This window comes from Panulirus ornatus, chromosome 53 (genome assembly GCF_036320965.1).
Source record: "Panulirus ornatus isolate Po-2019 chromosome 53, ASM3632096v1, whole genome shotgun sequence".
Lineage (NCBI taxonomy): Eukaryota > Metazoa > Arthropoda > Malacostraca > Decapoda > Palinuridae > Panulirus > Panulirus ornatus.
This window is the reverse complement of record NC_092276.1, coordinates 17,381,681-17,400,226: the sequence shown is the minus strand read 5'-3', so window position 1 is coordinate 17,400,226 and position 18,546 is coordinate 17,381,681. Positions and strand designations below refer to the sequence as shown.

Genomic DNA, 18,546 nt, shown 5'->3' with positions numbered 1-18,546 from the left:
CACTATAGTCACACTCTTGTTGTAATTTAAGTTCTTTATGGAACAACTTAGCCTGGTCCATTATCATGCTACCTGACAAGTCCACTCCATCAATCCAACGCTGTCTAAACCATTCCATCATCACTCGATTGTGTTCAGTACTCTTACCATCTTTCATAGTTTTTCTAATCGTCATTTGCATCTTGGAATCGCTGTGTGCACAAAATTTCCATATTTCTCCCTTTGCTTCTTTATATCACAAATAGTTGATGAACCAATACTGTAGATGTCACACAGCTTACGCACCAAAACACCACGGTCCATCATTTTTAACAGTTCTACTTTATCTTGGATTGATATGGATTGGTGTTTATGTTTGACACCACGAGTGACACTCTCATATATCTTGGAAGCCATAGGTAGGGTTAAATTTTAGCAAAATAAGCAAAGAATCTCACAGGATTGCGGTATCACCGCCAACAGGCACAGCGTAAAGAATGAAAATAAGCGTGCCCTACAAATAACGCTATCTATGGCTGCCCAGTAAATTACTCTGGTGGCCACAGTAATTTCGAGTTGCCTCATGTAATTTTGTCGAGACTAAAGGAGGTGCTGAATCATCAGTTGCCGGAAATTCGATGGTGTACCTGTATTATCATATCTGTAAGACATACCGTGACAAATATTAGTGACTGTAACTGTAAGACATACCGTGACAAATATTAGTGACTGGACACATTCCTTAAAATCAACAGAATGGGTCACCTGACCTGAAGCAACTTCATACACATCCACACAGCTGCCCTTCACCAAAAGGTAATGTGTGCCAGGTGGAGACCAGTGGACACTATCAACAACTACAGGAAAAAAAATTTGAAAATTATTGTGTACATAAAGACAGGTAATGAAATAATGATGTTAATTTCATTACAACTCAAACACAGCATATAATGTCAACAAAAAGTTATGAAAGAAACAATTCATCTTAGTATATAAATATGACAGGAAATATAAAAAATTGCAAGGCAAAGACTTAACAGGATTTAAAATTTTCCTTTCCTTTTTTTTTTTTTTTTTTTACATATGACAGCTAAAGACTGAGTGTGAATGAAATGTGGCATTTGTTGTCTTTTGCTGGCACTACTTCATGCACGCATGGGGAGGGAAGTGCTGTTTCATGTGTGGCGGGGTGGCGATGGGAATGGATGGGGGCAGCAAGTATAAGTGTGTACATGTGTATATATGTACATGGCTGTGTATGTATATGTATGTATACGTTGAAAGGTATAGGTATGCATATATGCGTGTGTGGGCATTTATGTATAAACAAGTGTATGTGAGTGGGTTGGGCCATTCTTTTGTCTGTTTCCTTGCACTACCTCACTAACGCAGGAGACAGCGACAAAGTATAATAAATAAAAATAACATATCTAAACAAACTTATACTTCTATTATTTGAACACTCACCTTCATCCACTTTGCCTTTATACAATGGGACTATACATGCATTTCGCCAATCCTCAGGCACTTCACCATGAACTATACAGACACTGAATATTTTCATCAACTAGTCAACAACACAGTCACTCCCTTTTTTAATAAATTCCACTGCAATACCATCCAAACCCGCCGCCTTGCCAGCTTTCATCTTCCGCAAAACTTTCACTGCCTCTTCTCTGTTTACCAAACCATTCTCCCTGACCCTCTCAATACACACACCACCTCGACCAAAACACCCTACATCTGCCACTCTATCATCAAACACATTCAACAAACCTTCAAAATACTCATTCCATCTCCTTCGCACTTTACCACTACTTGTTATTACCTCCCCATTAGCCCCCTTCATCGATGTTCCCATTTGTTCTCGTCTTATGCACTTTATTTACCTCCTTCCAAAACATCTCTTTATTCTCCCTAAAATTTAACAATACTCTCTCACCCTAACTCTTACTTGCCCTCTTTTTCACCTCTTGCACCTTTCTCTTGACCTCCTGCCTCTTTCTTTTATACATCTCCCACTCATTTGCATTATTTCCCTGCAAAATCGTCCAAATGCCTCTCTCTTTTCTTTCACTAACAATCTTACTTATTCATCCCACCACTCACTACCCTTTCTAATCTGCCCACCTCCCACCCTTCTCATGCCACAGGCATCTTCTGCACAAGCCATCACTGCTTCCCTAAATACATCCCATTCCTACCCCACTCCCCTTACATCATTTGCTCTCACCTTTTTCCATTCTGCACTCAATCTCTCCTGGTACTTCCTCACACAAGTCTCCTTTCCAAGCTCACTTACTCTCATCACTCTCTTCACCCCAACATTCTCTCTCCTTTTCTGGATGTGAAAAGCGAGCTGTGGTTTTGGGGCATTACACACGACAGCTAGAGACTGAGTGTGAACCAATGTGGCCTTTGTTGTCTTTTCGCTACCTCACACATACGTGGGGGGAGGGGGGTGCCATTTCATGTGGTGGGGTAACAACAGGAATGGATGAAAGCAGCAAGTATGAATATGTACATGTGTATATATGTATATGTCTGTGTGTGTATATGTTGAAATGTACAGGCACGTATAGGTGCATATGTATATGCATGTGTATGTGGGTGGATTGAGCCATTCTTTCATCTGTTTCCTTGTGCTACCTTGCTAACACAGGAGACAGTGACAAAGCATAAGAAAATGAATAATATATATTATTTATTTTTTTATTATACTTTGTTGCTGTCTCCCGCGTTTGCGAGGTAGCGCAAGGAAACAGACGAAAGAAATGGCCCAACCCCCCCCCATACACATGTATATACATACATCCACACACACAAATATACATACCTACACAGCTTTCCATGGTTTACCCCAGACGCTTCACATGCCCTGATTCAATCCACTGACAGCACGTCAACCCTGGTATACCACATCGATCCAATTCACTCTATTCCTTGCCCTCCTTTCACCCTCCTGCATGTTCAGGCCCCGATCACACAAAATCTTTTTCACTCCATCTTTCCACCTCCAATTTGGTCTCCCACTTCTCCTCGTTCCCTCCACCTCCGACACATATATCCTCTTGGTCAACCTTTCCTCACTCATTCTCTCCATGTGCCCAAACCATTTCAAAACACCCTCTTCTGCTCTCTCAACCACGCTCTTTTTATTTCCACACATCTCTCTTACCCTTACGTTACTTACTCGATCAAACCACCTCACACCACACACTGTCCTCAAACATCTCATTTCCAGCACATCCATCCTCCTGCACACAACTCTATCCACAGCCAACGCCCCGCAACCATACAACATTGTTGGAACCACTATTCCTTCAAACATACCCATTTTTGCTTTCAGAGATAATGTTCTCGACTTCCACACATTCTTCAAGGCTCCCAGGATTTTCGCCCCCTCCCCCACCCTATGATCCACTTCTGCTTCCATGGTTCCATCTGCTGCCAGATCCACTCCCAGATATCTAAAACACATATTTATTTTATCCCTGGGAATAGGGGAGAAAGAAGACTTCCTACGCATTCTTCACGTGTCGTTGAAGGCAACTAAAGGCGACAGGAGCGGGGGGCTACAAACCCTCCCCTCCTTGTATTTCAACTTTCTAAACGGGGAAACAGAAGGAGTCAAGAAAGGTTTACAAGAAAGGTTCAATGGGATAGGTTTCTATTCAATGTAACATACAGAACAGCCTCCACAGCAGGCCCTAAAGCAACTATATCCATAGTTCACTACCAGGCACAAAAATCAAAGGCTGACCTGTTTTGATGTTGGTAATATATGCTCTCCTTCCTTTGATGAGGTTCCATGTTCGAAGGCTCTTGTCTCTGCCAACTGACAAAGCCAGTTTTCCTGTTGGATGAACTGCCAAACCTGTCACTCCTCCATTATGAGCCTGGAAAGTCTTTTCACACTGAAAGAGATTATTTCTTTATTATACTTAATTGCTGTCTCCCATGTTAGCGAGATAGCACAAGGAAACAGATGAAAGAATGGCCCAACCCACCTATATACACATGTATATAAATAAACGCATACACACAGACATATACATACCTATACATTTCAACATAGACATACATATACATACACAGACATACACATATATACACATGTACATATTCCCACTTGCTGCCTTCATCCATTCCCGTCACCACCCTGCCACACGTGAAAAACAGCACCCCCTCCCCCAACGCGCACGAGGTAGCGCTAGAAAAAGACGAAAAAAGGCCACATTCGTTCACACTCAGTCTCTAGCTGTCATGTGTAATGCACCAAAACCACAGCTCCCTTTCCACATCCAGGCCCCGCAAAACTTTACATAGATTACCTTAGATGCTTCACATGCCCTGGTTCAATCCATTGACAGCACGTCAAACCCAGTATACCACATTGTTCCAATTCAATCTACTCCTTGCACGCCTTTTACCCTCCTGTATGTTCAGGCCCCGATTGCACAAAATCTTTTTCACTCTACCCTTCCACCTCCAATTTGGTCTCCCACCTCTCCTTGTTCCCTCCACCTCTGACACATGTGTCCTCTTTGTCAAGTGACCAAACCATTTCAATACACCCTCTTCTCTCTCAACCACACTCTTTTTATTACCACACATCTCTCTTACCCTTTCATTACTTACTCGATCAAACCACCACACAACACATATTGTCCTCAAAAATTTCATTTCCAACACATCCACCCTCCTCCACACAGTCCTATCTATAGCCCATGCCTCGCAACCATATAACACTGTTGGAATCACTATTCCTTCAAACATACCCAATTTTGCTCTCCAAGATAACGTTCTTGCCTTCCACACATTCTTCAATTCTCCCAGAACCTTCGCCCCCTCCCCACCCTCTGACTCACTTCCGCTTCCATGGTTCCATCCACTGCTAAAGCCACTCCCAGATACCTAAAACACTTCACTTCCTCCAGTTTTTCTTCATTCAATCTTACCTCCCACTTGATTTGTCCCTTAACCCCACTGAACTTAATTACCTTGCTCTTATTCACATTTACTCTCAGATTTCTTCTTTCACACACTACCAAACTCAGTCACCATCTTCTGCAGTTTCTCACCAGAATCAACCACCAGTGCTGTATCATCAGCAAACAACTGACTCTCTTCCCAAGCCCTCTCATCCACAACAGACTGCATACTTGCCCCTCTCCAAGACTCTTGCATTCACCTCCCTAACAACCCCATCCATAAACAAATTAAACAACCATGGAGACATCACGCACCACTGCCGCAAACCGACTTTCACTGGGAACCACTCACTTTCCTCTCTTCCTACTCGTACACATGCCTTACATCCTCGATAAAAACTTTTCACTGCTTTTAGCAACTTACCTCCCACACTGTATAATCTTAATACCTTCCACAGAGCAACTCTATCAACTCTATCATATGCCTTCTCCAGATCCATAAATGCTACATACAAATCCATCTGTTTTTCTAAATATTTTTCACATACATTCTTCAAAGCAAACACCTGAGCCACATATCCTCTACCACTTCTGAAACCACATTGCTCTTCCCAAATCTGATGCTCCGTACATGCCTTCACGCTCTCAATCAATACCCTCCCATATAATTTCCCAGAAATACTCAACAAACTTATACCTCTGTAATCTGAACACTCATCTTTATCCCCTTTGCCTCTGTACAATGTCACTATGCATGCATTCCTCTAATCCTTAGGCACTTCACCATGAACCTTACATACATCGAATATCCTTACCAACCAGGCAACAACACAGTCACCCCCTTTTTTTAATAAATTCCACTGCAATACCATCCAAACCAGCCATCTTGCTGGCTTTTATCTTCCCAAAAGCTTTCTCTACCTCTTCTCTGTTTACCAAACCATTTTCCCTGACCCTCTCACTTCGCACACCACCTCGACCAAAACACCCTATATCTGCCACTCTATCATCAAACACATTCAACAAACCTTCAAAATACTCACTCCATCTCCTTCTCACTTCACCACTACTTGTTATTAATGAAGAAAGTCTTAAAAAATTCAGTGATGGGTAATCCAAACAACTATTTTGTATAGGTTAAAGGGTTAAACAAATGAGTCAGGATTTTTAACAATTAAAAACATAAAAAGATATACCTTACTGCCTCTCCTGCCTTAGCAAGGTAGCACCAGGACAAAGGATCAACAGCCTTATTAGAACAAAGCCACAATTTATTGTCATATATGACATCTTGAAGCCAGAGCCTTTCATCTGTAGCCAAGCACAACAGGCTACTCCATGGCTTGCCTTGAGTGCTCCATATTCCTGGTTCAGTACATTAACTGCATGTTGCCTCCAAATACATCAATCCATTTCATTCTATCCCATGCATGCCTCTGGCCTGCTAAATATTCAAGCCCCATTACCCTAAAACTTCTCCATTCCATTCTTCCATCCTCTTCCAAATCCTCCCCATCTCCTTACTAACCTCTGCTTCTGATAAATGATCCTCTTAGTCAGTCCATCTTTGCTCATCTTTCTATATTTCTGAACTACTTTAAAACACCCTCATCAACCCTCTCAATCACACTTCTCCCTTACATTGCCATTGCTTACATGAACAACTTTCCTCACATTGCTATCTTTAGGCATCTAATATGTAACACATCCACCCTCTTCCCTTCTTTTGCATTCAAAGCCTCAGGTTCATGTCCATACAAAACTGTTAGGACTACCATAACTTCACATATATCCATCTTTCCCCTGTGAGCCACTAAATTCTCAGTCTACAAACTTCTTAAAAGCATCCAGGGCCTTGCCAACATCTCTTCCACTCAAACTATCATCCAACCTGAACTATCATTATGTCTGCACTACTAACAAAACCTACTTTTAATATGTAATCTTACTAGAACTATTCTCAAAATGCTCAGATTAAATTTGAACACTCCAACTCATCATTTCTCCAGTAAATTCTAGCATGCAATTCTTTCACCTAAAAATGCTGAACCATAATGTGTCCCTTATCTAAGAAAAAGTGGCTCTTTCAGGAACTCCCGTATCAATAACAAAATACCAAAGCTCACTATGAAAGCATGTGCTTCAATTACTAATTACTTGCACTGAAAATGGTATCCACAGACTTCTAACCATGGAAAAAGCATCCACTACAAAGGCCAAAGGATCAAGAAATGGTAAAACATCAATAATCGCCGCCTATATATTATTACTAACTGTTCCCATTTCAACTGTGTGAATCAAAAGCATAAAAACTTGCACCGTTTGTGAGAATTAACACTGCATAACTGAGGTCCCCCTCCTTCACTTTGTTCTATCTCCAGCTGTCTCTCTGATTAGGCCTTTCTGCAACTGTATAATGGATCAACCACTCTTTTCCTATCAAAATGATTTACCTCAGAGTTCTTTAACAATTTCTGGATAATTAAATACAACTGGAAATTAGCCCCTATATTATTTACATCTACAAGGTAAGCCCCTTAGGCAATCTGCTAAGCATGTAAGATGCTTTTTCAAACACTTAAAGCAGGGTCATAAAAACTTGGTAAACATACCGCAAAACAATGTGTCATGGACTACATATCAGCATACAATGAGTGAATGTCAGCCCATGTGCTGAAGTGGAGGTTGATTTGATTCATTGCTCATAAAAATGATGTAACACTCACTCCAATGCTTCAAGCTATGAGTCTACTAATGCAAACATCTTTTGTGGATACCCTGCAAATGTTAAGTTTGATTATCCTATGACAATCAAACCTATCCACTGTCATATGTTTTAAGATATTATGAATGTGAAACCAATACCAACTAAAAATGATGGCCACTCCAAAAACAGAAAGACATGTTGCAAACTTATTAGAAAAGAAATTAGAAAAGAAACTGTAATCTCTAAGGATAAGGGTGAACAAACATTAACAATATATCTCCTGCATATTGATGAAAGCATCTGTGAAGGAAGGACAGGAGCAGGGTGCTGATTATCCAATGCTTTCCAAAAGATGGAACAGAGGAAGGAGTCAAGCAAGGCTTTTTCCTCTCTAAGACTATCTATCTAGATCTCTGATGCCTGTTCCAACTGGATCTCCCTCAAGGGGGTGTTCATAGCAACAGAAACTCCATAATTAAAGAACTCCAGTGCCACTTCTTAGCCTCTAGTGCCTCACCCTTAACAGGCCACTGGCAGAAGACAAGTCTAGTGCAGTGTTTGCAGAGGCTCCTACCTAATGTTCCTAATGACTACTCCTATCTAATGCTCCTCCCTACAACTTCTACGAAATGTTTCTACTAAATGTATCTGCCTAAAATGTTCCTACCTACTCCTTCTATCTACTGCCCCTACCATTTTGCCACAAGGCAGGGCTAGCACACGGCACTCTGTAGGAAAATCTAGAGCTGTGAAGAATAAGCTGCATGGGTGAAGTGTTGTCAAGTGTTACATATGACAAGGAGAGATTGTATGTTTGGGGACAGAATGCCAGTAGTCTACATGTTAATGAGGCAGAAAGAAAAGACAGCTACCTGGGTCAGAGGAGCACAACTTGACAACCACTAAAATACTGGCTCACTAAGCACGTCACTGACCCTCCTGATACCCAGGCGAGTAGTACTGGTAATAATACATACCCCTGGTCATTGGCTGCCTGCCAACTACTACCTACTCCTCTAAGATTCAGTCATCTTCCTAAGGCAAATAATAGTGAACAGGTATAAGAGCAAAATACAAAGAAATGTTTTATTTTCATGCACAGGAAGAGGGACAGCATTCTAAGTACTGCAGCCCATCCCCATGAGCTTAATAGAAACCAAGACATGGAATATGGAAATGATCATCAGAATGATGTAACTGCAGTGTGAATCTAAATAGGTTAGATATGAGAAGCATGCCATAATGTAAGTAATTCTGCATCAACTAGCAAATATAGATTATAAAATACTATGGGTTACAGAAAATTACACACAAAAATCATGACTTTCAAGCCTTATTGTCAAAATTTACCTGCCATTTATCTTTCTGAAAGATGCATATATTGCCATCCTCAGCTGCAGAGAATAAATATTTTGATCCATGGAATGCCAAGTCTGTGATGGTTCCTAGAGATAATTAACTGATATTAGAATGTGCATGCTCAAAATACACTTTAAATAATTAATAAATCATGCTACAGTAAGAAAGCAAAACACAATCATATGAGTAGTAGAAAAATTACCCTCTTCCTCCTTGCTTCTTTTGCTGGTGAATTGTAATGTTACAAATGCATTTGACAAAAAGAAAAAAATCTTCAAATTTCCTGTTTCCCATTAAATGAAAGAAATGCAAGTAACAGCAAAGGAGATGTACAAACATGTGAGCCAACATAACATCGATGCCTGTATAATAGCACTAAAGGTAATGAGCAGATTGCTCAATGGAAACAGTGGTGGGGTGGTGAAGCAAAGGTGGAGGATTAGCAAGAGGGGCAAGCTTTATGAGTGAATTCATTGGTGACAGTTACCACAACGAATGAAATACAAGTAAATAAACTGAATATGTAGAAGAGTATTGGAGACAGAAACGACAGTAGAATGCATGGAATGGTATATGCGTGGAAGGCATGTCAGAACAGTTATCACAATACATCAAATATATCTAAATACACTGAATGTGTCGAGGAGTATTGAAGGGATAGAATGCATGGAATGGTGTATGCAAGGGAAGCATGTAAGGAGAGGAATATGTGGAATTCTTTTGCTGTTGCCACCCCTGTGATGGAAGTTCCCAGAGTGAACTGATGTTAAAGATTTATCTACTACTTTATCATATTTGATCGCCATTTCCTGTGTGAGTGAGGTAGCACCAGAAAACAGATGAAGACCCATCCACTAATATACACAGATATACATATCAACATATTAGCTGATAACCTCAAGGAAAATGAAACACGATAAGTTCCCAAGTGCATTTTCATGTAATGCTCAAAGTATCAGGGGAGATACGAGAATGAGATAGAAGACATAATACTCTGAGGAAGTTTGGGCATGAGGAAAAAATGCAAGACAGGGAGCTTACAAGGAGAGTGTATGATAGTAAAATTAAAGGGTGGTGTGAGTGCAAGACCACATGTCATGGGCAAATAGGGTGGAGGAATACTGGAGGGAGAGAAATAGTGGAAGAATGCATGGAATGGTGCATGCAAGGAAGGCATGTAAGGACAGGGATAAGTTGACTCTTTTGCCATGGTCGCCCCTTGATGGGAGTTATTTGAGGGAATGGGCATCATAAACATAGATAGATAAGATAGACGTAGAACAATCAGTTGATATACAAGGAAGACAACTAAAATGTCATTGGTAAACAAGTGTTACTGGTGTCACTTGTTTACCAACAGCGTCTTAGCTGCTTCTCTTCCTTGTATATCAACTGACTATTCTAAATCTTCTATCTCATTCTTGTATCTCCTCTAACGATGTGATCATTACACGAAAGTGCACTTGGGAACTTCTCGTGTTTCATTTTCCTCATGGTTATCAGCTAATACTAGATCACACACACCACTGTGACCTATTGCAATATCAACATATACATATATACATACATATACATAAACATACATATATACACATGTACACATTCAACACTACCCCATCCCACAGGAAACAGCATTGCCACCCCCTGCATCAGAGGTAGTGCCAGGAAACAGACGAAGAAAGGCAAATCTGCTCACACTCATTCTTGAGCTGTCATGTGTAATGCACCAGAACCACAGCTCCCTATCCATATCCAGGTCCCACCACATGCCCTGGCTCAGTCCATTGTCAGCACATCGACCCCAGTATACCACATTGTTCCAATTCACTCTATTCTGTGCAAATCTTTCACCCTCTTGCATGTTCAGGCCCCAACTGACCAAAATCTTCACTCCATCCTTCCACCTCCAATTTGGTCTCCCACTTCTCCTTGTTCCCTCCACCTCTGACACATACATACTCTTTGTCAATCTTTCCTCACTCACTCTCTATATGTCAAAATCATTTCACCACAAACTCTTCTGCTCTCTCAACCACTCTTTTTATTACCACACATATCTCTTACCCTTTCATTACTTATTTGATCAAACCACCTCACACAACATACTGTCTTCAAACATTTCATTTCCAACAAATCCACTCTCCTTTGCACAACCCTATCTATAGCCCATGCCTCATAACAATATATTATTGTTGTAGCTACTAAGCCTTCAAACATATCCATTTTTGCTCTTCGAGATAATGTAATATTTTCTCTTTCCATGCATTTTTCATCGTTCCCAGAACCTTTGCCCCCTGCCCCACCATATGACTCACGTCTGTTTCCATGGTTCCATTCAGAGCCAAGACCACTCCCCCACATCTAAAGTACTTCATTCCCTCCAATTTTTCTCCATTCAAGCTTACATCCCAACTAACTTAGTCACTTTATACAACACGCAGGGAAAGTGGGCAGTATTCTTTCTATCCTATCCCAGGGATATCATATTATCACATAAAAGGACCACCCATACATACTTGATTTTTCTCCATTGGGACAGTATCTATACTGGCCTCTTACCACACTCATTCAAATGGTGCTCTTTATCAGTTTGTAGAGGTGTCTTACGTCTCAAGCAACTATAATCAGCTCTACAAAAAATCCTAGTTTCAGTTTTTCATATAACAAAATGGACCAATATATCTGATCTCACTGGGACATCTAGCTGCTATTGTGAAAACTGCCTTCTGTAACAGTCATTTAATATGGAAGGTGCCCTTTATCAATATGCAGAGATGCCTTATATCACAAGCAACTATAATAAGCATAGGGAAATAACTGTAGAATGATAGTTATGCACACATCATAATGGGGGAAATGAACAAATATATATAATAGATTTAGAGTTTTTCTTTATCCTTCCTCAAATAAAATTAGAATCTTTTTCAATTTTTTGACACAGCTCAGTCATGCTGGCATCCCCCTCCCACTGTAAATGTCCAGGGATTAGTCCTTTAAAGGTTTTTGAATTTATTCATTGAAAAAAATATCACAAAAACATGAAAACCATTAGCATTTGAGGCTCTGCAAAGCAAACTGTATGAAACTTTTCTCAATACCCAAAGTGTCGAAGTTAAAGCCAAAGACTGACATAGTAAATAGTCCTCCATGTGTTTACTATTCAGTACATGCTGTGCATACATCAAAATTGTGAAAAAATATGAACTATAATAAATGGTTATCCCTGGGGATAGGGGATTAAGAATACTTCCCACGTATTCCCTGCGTGTCGTAGAAGGCGACTAAAATGGGAGGGAGCGGGGGGCTGGAAATCCTCCCCTCTCGTTTTTTTTTTCCAAAAGAAGGAACAGAGGGGGCCAGGTGAGGATATTCCAAAAAACGTGGGAAATGGCAAATAGTTAAAAAAAAAAAAAAAAAAATAAATGGTAAATATCCAATAATCAAATGAAGATCCAGATACAATGAAATAAAAAGTAAAATACTTGTTTCAGTTGTACATACACTACAGATTGTACCTCTCTATAGAATCCGGTGCTCTGTGGCCTGGAAACTCCCATGGCATAGCGCATTTCGTATCTGCTGCCATTAGTTTGTGGATCTGCCACTAGGTCAGAGTAATTAGCAGCACTAAGACACCAAAAACTGTTTACACTGCAGCCGAACTAATTAAAAGTCCTGTTAATTTCTTACAGTCCTAAAACAAGTGCATGATGCTGATTAATCTCCCCTGTATTAGCGTTGTATGCCACGAAAAACCCTTACCCAAGATACTGAGAAGTCTCCATCGGGGTAAGGATTCCAAAACAGGGTAAAAGTTCTTGGTTGCAGAAATGCTGCAGAAACACTTTAAACCAAACTGATTGTAATTGGTAAGTGTTCACCCAAAGGCCTTTAAAGGGGTCAATTTCAATTTTCCAGCATTATCTGTGGTCCAGTAATGGCCAGATCCTAAGGTTGCCAGATTAAAGAGGTACAACCTATAACACCAATCTGAAAGCTTGGGCTGGAGAACATTCTTCCTGATCACTAACTAGTAGAGAGAAGTTATGTAAAAGCAACAAATAAACTACAGTAATACCACAGGAAAAAAGATGCACTTGCATTGTCTATATAAGAAGCAAGCTTGATGAAAAAAAATGACCTCATTAATGTGCAAAAGTTTACATGCCTTGATATTTGTCTTTGTTAAGTACAGAACATACATGCTACAAGTCTAAAGCACCCCTCATTCAGCACTACTAAGATGTATCACTTGCAAAAAGTTAGTTTTCCAAACTAATATGCAAATATATGCAAGTGTCACAATTCAATCAGCTCATTACCTCCATAGGGGTTACATTCGGCATAAATCTTGTTTCTATCGTGTAGTGTTCTCGAGTCATTGTGCTTACAAGGTATTCACAAACAGACAAGCAGATGGGTGAAACATAATGTTCTCCATACACTTTGTAAAGTGAAGAGACATAACAAATCTACACTCTAAGAATCCATAGAAAGATTGCCCATTTCTCTACGAATAATGAGACATGTCATCCAAAGCCTTAAATTACTGTGCCTAGCAATCATCAGCTTCCATGATAATGAGTTACACTCTTCCTTTATGCTACATCAGACATTTCACTGGGACATTTCAAACAGCTTTTTCATATCAACAACAAAAAATAAAAACACATACCATGATGTTCCATGATAAAACCAACTGAAGTCCGTGAATGAAGATCAAATATCCTAATGACTTCATCTGTGGAGCCTGATGCTAGAAACTTGTCAGTGACAGCAACCTGACGAACACTGCCAGTATGAGAGTGGTCAGCAAAGCTTTGCTTGAGATGCACCTTCCCATCCTATAAAAATGAGAGATAACATGCAAAACACTTAAAGGGAATAAATCTACTGAGAAAAGAGTCATTTTGATGTAATTTTGTCTTGTAATCATTTGTGTTGTCATGATCCCATCCTGAAAAATTAACATTATCTCAACTTTCCATACACTTACAGATGAAACAGCATATAAAGCCAGTTCAAAGCAATCTTTATCCTGCAATCACTTTAGCAAAACATGAAATGTCTGCAGACTCAACAAGGCATTCCTCTCTTAAGCATTCTATCAAAGCAATAAAATATTAGTTATATAAAAAACTATACAAAAAATTGTTCATATTACTCGAATGACTCCTGAAAAATCTAGACATTAACACAAAAAAAAAAATAAAAAAGACCATATTTACTACCATGAAACTCTATGAACATATTTACCTGAAATACACTGTGAAGAAAATATCAAATGTGGTCATACAAAGTATAATCGCTGTTTCCGGGAAATATAGAAACTTTAAGTCAATCAATATACATCAGACTGCCCATATAACACATTTGGCTGTCACTTTTTGACATGGTGAAGTGCCTGAGGATTGGCGGAATGCATTTACAGTGCCACTGTACAAAGGCAAAGGTGATAAAAGTGAGTGTTCCAACTACAGAGGCATAAGCTTGTTGATTATTCCCAGGGAATTATATGGGAGAGTATTGATTGAGAAGGTGAAGGCATGTACAGAGCATCAGATTGGGGAAGAGCAGTGTGCTTTCAGAAGTGGTAGAGGATGTGTGGATCAGGTGTTTGCTCTCAAGAATGTGTGCAAGAAATACTTAGAAAAACATATGGATTTGAATGGGGCATTTCAGGATCTGGCAAAGGCATATGAGAGAGTTGACAGAGATGCTTTGTGGAAGCTCTTAAGAGTTTATGGTGTGGGAGGTAAGTTGCTCGAAGCAGTGAAAAGTTTTTACTAAGGATGTAAGGCATGTGTGCGAGCAGGAAGAGAGTGATTGGTTCCCACTGAATGTCAGTCTGCGGCAAGGGTGTGTGATGTCCCCATGGTTGTTTGTTAATGGATGGGGTGGTCAGGAAGGTAAATGCAAGAGTTTTGGAGAAAGGGGCAAGTATGCAGTCGTTTGGGGATGAGAGGGCCTGGGAAGTGTGTCAGTTGTTGTTTGCTGATGATACAGCTCTGGTGGCTGATTCAAGTGAGAAACTGCTGAAGTTGGTGACAGTTTGGAAAGCGTGTGAAAGGAGAAAGTTGAGAGTAAATGTGAATAAGAGCAAGGTTAACAGGTAGGGCTGAGGAACAAGTTAACTGGGATGTAAGTTTGAACGAAGAAAAATTGAAGGAAGTGAAGTGTTTTAGATATCTGGGAGTGGACTTAGCAGTGAATGGAACCATGGAAGTGGAAGTGAGTCACAGGGTGGGGGAGGGGTGAAGGTTCTAGGGGCAATTAAGAATGTGTGGAAGTAGAGAACGATATCTCGGGAACAAAAATGGGTATGTGTAAAGGAACAGTAGTTCCAACAATATCATACGGTTGTGAGGCATGAGCTATAGATAGGTTGTACAGAGCTGGGTGGATGTGTTGGAAATGAAATGTTTGAGGACAATACGTGGTGTGAGGTGGTTTGATCATGTAAGTATTAAAAGGGTAAGAAAGATGTGTGGAAATAAAAAGAAAGTAGTTGGGAGAGCAGAAGAGGGTGTTTTGAAATAGTTTGGTCATATGGAGAGAATGAGCAAGGAAAGACTGACAAAAAGGATGTATGTGTCAGAGGTGGAGGGATCAAGGAGATGTGGGAGACCAAATTAAAGAGGGAAGGATGGAGTGAAAAAGATTTTGAGTAATCAGGGCCTGAATATACAGGAGGGTGAAACGCGTGCAAGGAATAAAGTGAATTGGAACGATGTGGTATACTGGGGTCGACATGCTGTCAATGGATTGAACCAGGACATGTGAAACATCTGGGGTAAACTATGGAAAGTTTTGTGGGGCCTGGATGTGGAAAAGGAGCTGTGGTTTCAGGGCATTACACATGTCAGCTAGAGACAGTGTGAATGAATGTGGCCTTTTTTGCCTGTTTTCCTGGCGCTGCCTTACCGAAGCAAGGGGTAACAATGATGCTTCCTGTGGGGCAGGGCAGCACCAGGAATAGATGAAGGCAAGCAAGTATGAATATGTATATATGCATATATGTATATATCTATGTATGTATATATGTTGATATGTATATGCATATGTATGTATATGTGTGTGTATGGGCATTTATGTATATATATATACATATGGACATTTCTTCATCTGTTTCCTGGCACTACCTCGCTGACGCGGGAAACAGTGATTAAGTATAATAATAATGATAATAATAATAATGACAATGATAAATAATGACAATGATAACATATATAACCTGCCTTATTTCAATAGTTCAGACACCTTGTGGGTTCTATCATAAGTGAAAATCTATCATTATACATACATGTAATTAACTTAAAAGCATCATGATTGGTTTGGAAGTTAAAGTGCGAGTCTATGTCTACAGCAATACTGAAATCTAACCTAGTGTGGAACACTTCTCAAAAGCATTAATCCAATCACTGAATCCATGTAGACATCTGAATTCATCCAATATATTTGCAAAATTCAGATCTATCACGTTCAAATGTTATGAAATGGCAGCATTAAGTGGAATACACAAATTATAAGAGTAAGTATGTACTACAACATAATTCGACTTGCATCTCGAGATACCATGTAAAGCTCTTTGGTATCCAAACAAGCACTCGGTAAATCTTTTTTGTTAACTATCAGCAGGACACTATATCAGGCGACTAATCTTTGATATTATTCTTATCGGCTTTGTACTAAAATGGAATGTGTATTACTAGCACTTTGTACACTCACGAACTGTTCATTTCTAACATTTCTATCCCACAATTTCCTTTACTTCATAACCCTGCCCACTTTATGAGAACTGAATTAATGGATTTGAAAGTTCTATATGAAGAATTTATATAAATTCTGAACATTGTAAGAAATCCGCTGGTAAGAAATTCCTTATAAAAAAAACTTTATCAAATAGAATATCCGCCTCCCTGTCAACTATTACCCAAGTTGCCATTGACTAAATTACTTTAGTCAAGTATAAATATTCTACTGTTTATCATGAAAATCCATAAAACAATGTTAGTGTTGGCCCTAAGCTGGTACCTTAACAATCAATGTTCAGCAGATCTTTCTGTAATCACAACAAGTTATATGAAGCACTTCAGACGTATTTAATTACTGACCAAAGTTAAGTTTCCATAAGACTGATAACCTTGTGGCTTTACCATGTGATACTATCATGGCGACACGTCGCCACCAAATACTTACCTGACCAGCCAACATAATATTTACCACATCATTCAATAAATGAGATATCTTCATCATGATGTCTTACCTTGTCTGCTGTGACTTCATAACCAAGAATAAATTCCTCGTTCGTCCCAACGATTATCTCGACTTTTCTACCTTCCATTATGTCTCTCTCACTTTCTTCCCTGCCTCTCACTTTCTTTTCTTTCATGTATGAAATCTTCCTCCGAAGTCTGACTCAGAGGTTTATTCTCACAAGAAAATGGACTCTAACGCACAATACGTGGAAATATATAGACTTCCACAACACCTTTCTTCAGACATGCTTTTTAAACCCAAATTTTCCAACTTCTGTCCTTAAAACCGAATCACATAATTAATAACAGTCAAGTTACCATCAAAAAATATATCAACAAACAGTCTTTACTTAAGATAATGGATAAATATATAAAATGGAAGCTTTTGAGACTAGAATTTAGATACTTGTTGAGGTTACATACACACATTCTATTACAATATTAATAAAGATCTCTATAATAATGATAGGATATAAGAACAAACTCAGGCGACCGGACCCGTAGGTCAGGGGACCCCAAAGGAAACGAGGACGTCCTCAGGCAACATGGCAATGTCAGAATGGATAAAAAGAAAATTTAATACATTAATAACAATTTCTGTTGAAAAATTATCTACCTAATCATTAACTCATAGTCATAATCGGTGAATGAGAGGACAGATAGATGTATATATGTATGGCTGGATGTATATATGGTTGGAAAGATAGACTGAAAACATTTTTTTTTTTTTTTTTTATACTTTGTCGCTGTCTCCCGCGTTTGCGAGGTAGCGCAAGGAAACAGACGAAAGAAATGGCCCAACCCCCCCCCCCCAATCACATGTACATACACACGTCCACACACGCAAATATACATACCTACACAGCTTTCCATGGTTTACCCCAGACGCTTCACATGCCTTGATTCACTCCACTGACAGCACGTCAACCCCTGTATACCACATCGCTCCAATTCACTCTATTCCTTGCCCTCCTTTCACCCTCCTGCATGTTCAGGCCCCGATCACACAAAATCTTTTTCACTCCATCTTTCCACCTCCAATTTGGTCTCCCTCTTCTCCTCGTTCCCTCCACCTCCGACACATATATCCTCTTGGTCAATCTTTCCTCACTCATTCTCTCCATGTGCCCAAACCATTTCAAAACACCCTCTTCTGCTCTCTCAACCACGCTCTTTTTATTTCCACACATCTCTCTTACCCTTACGTTACTTACTCGATCAAACCACCTCACACCACACATTGTCCTCAAACATCTCATTTCCAGCACATCCATCCTCCTGCGCACAACGCTATCCATAGCCCACGCCT

At 39.7% G+C, this 18,546-nt stretch overlaps 1 protein-coding gene across 1 annotated transcript in view; it reads right to left on the bottom strand.

Moving 5' to 3' along the window:
* Positions 1 to 17,519, bottom strand: part of LOC139765278 (p21-activated protein kinase-interacting protein 1-like) — a 29,652-nt gene extending 12,133 nt beyond the window's left edge. The window contains exons 1-5 of the mRNA XM_071692635.1: positions 17,246 to 17,519; positions 13,655 to 13,823; positions 8,971 to 9,065; positions 3,743 to 3,896; positions 691 to 836 (exon numbers count right to left, since the gene is read on the bottom strand). Coding sequence (XP_071548736.1) covers positions 691 to 836; positions 3,743 to 3,896; positions 8,971 to 9,065; positions 13,655 to 13,823; positions 17,246 to 17,371 — 690 coding nt within the window. The 5' untranslated portion in view covers positions 17,372 to 17,519. The remainder of the gene's footprint in view (positions 1 to 690; positions 837 to 3,742; positions 3,897 to 8,970; positions 9,066 to 13,654; positions 13,824 to 17,245) is intronic.
* Positions 17,520 to 18,546: the final 1,027 nt, after the last annotated feature.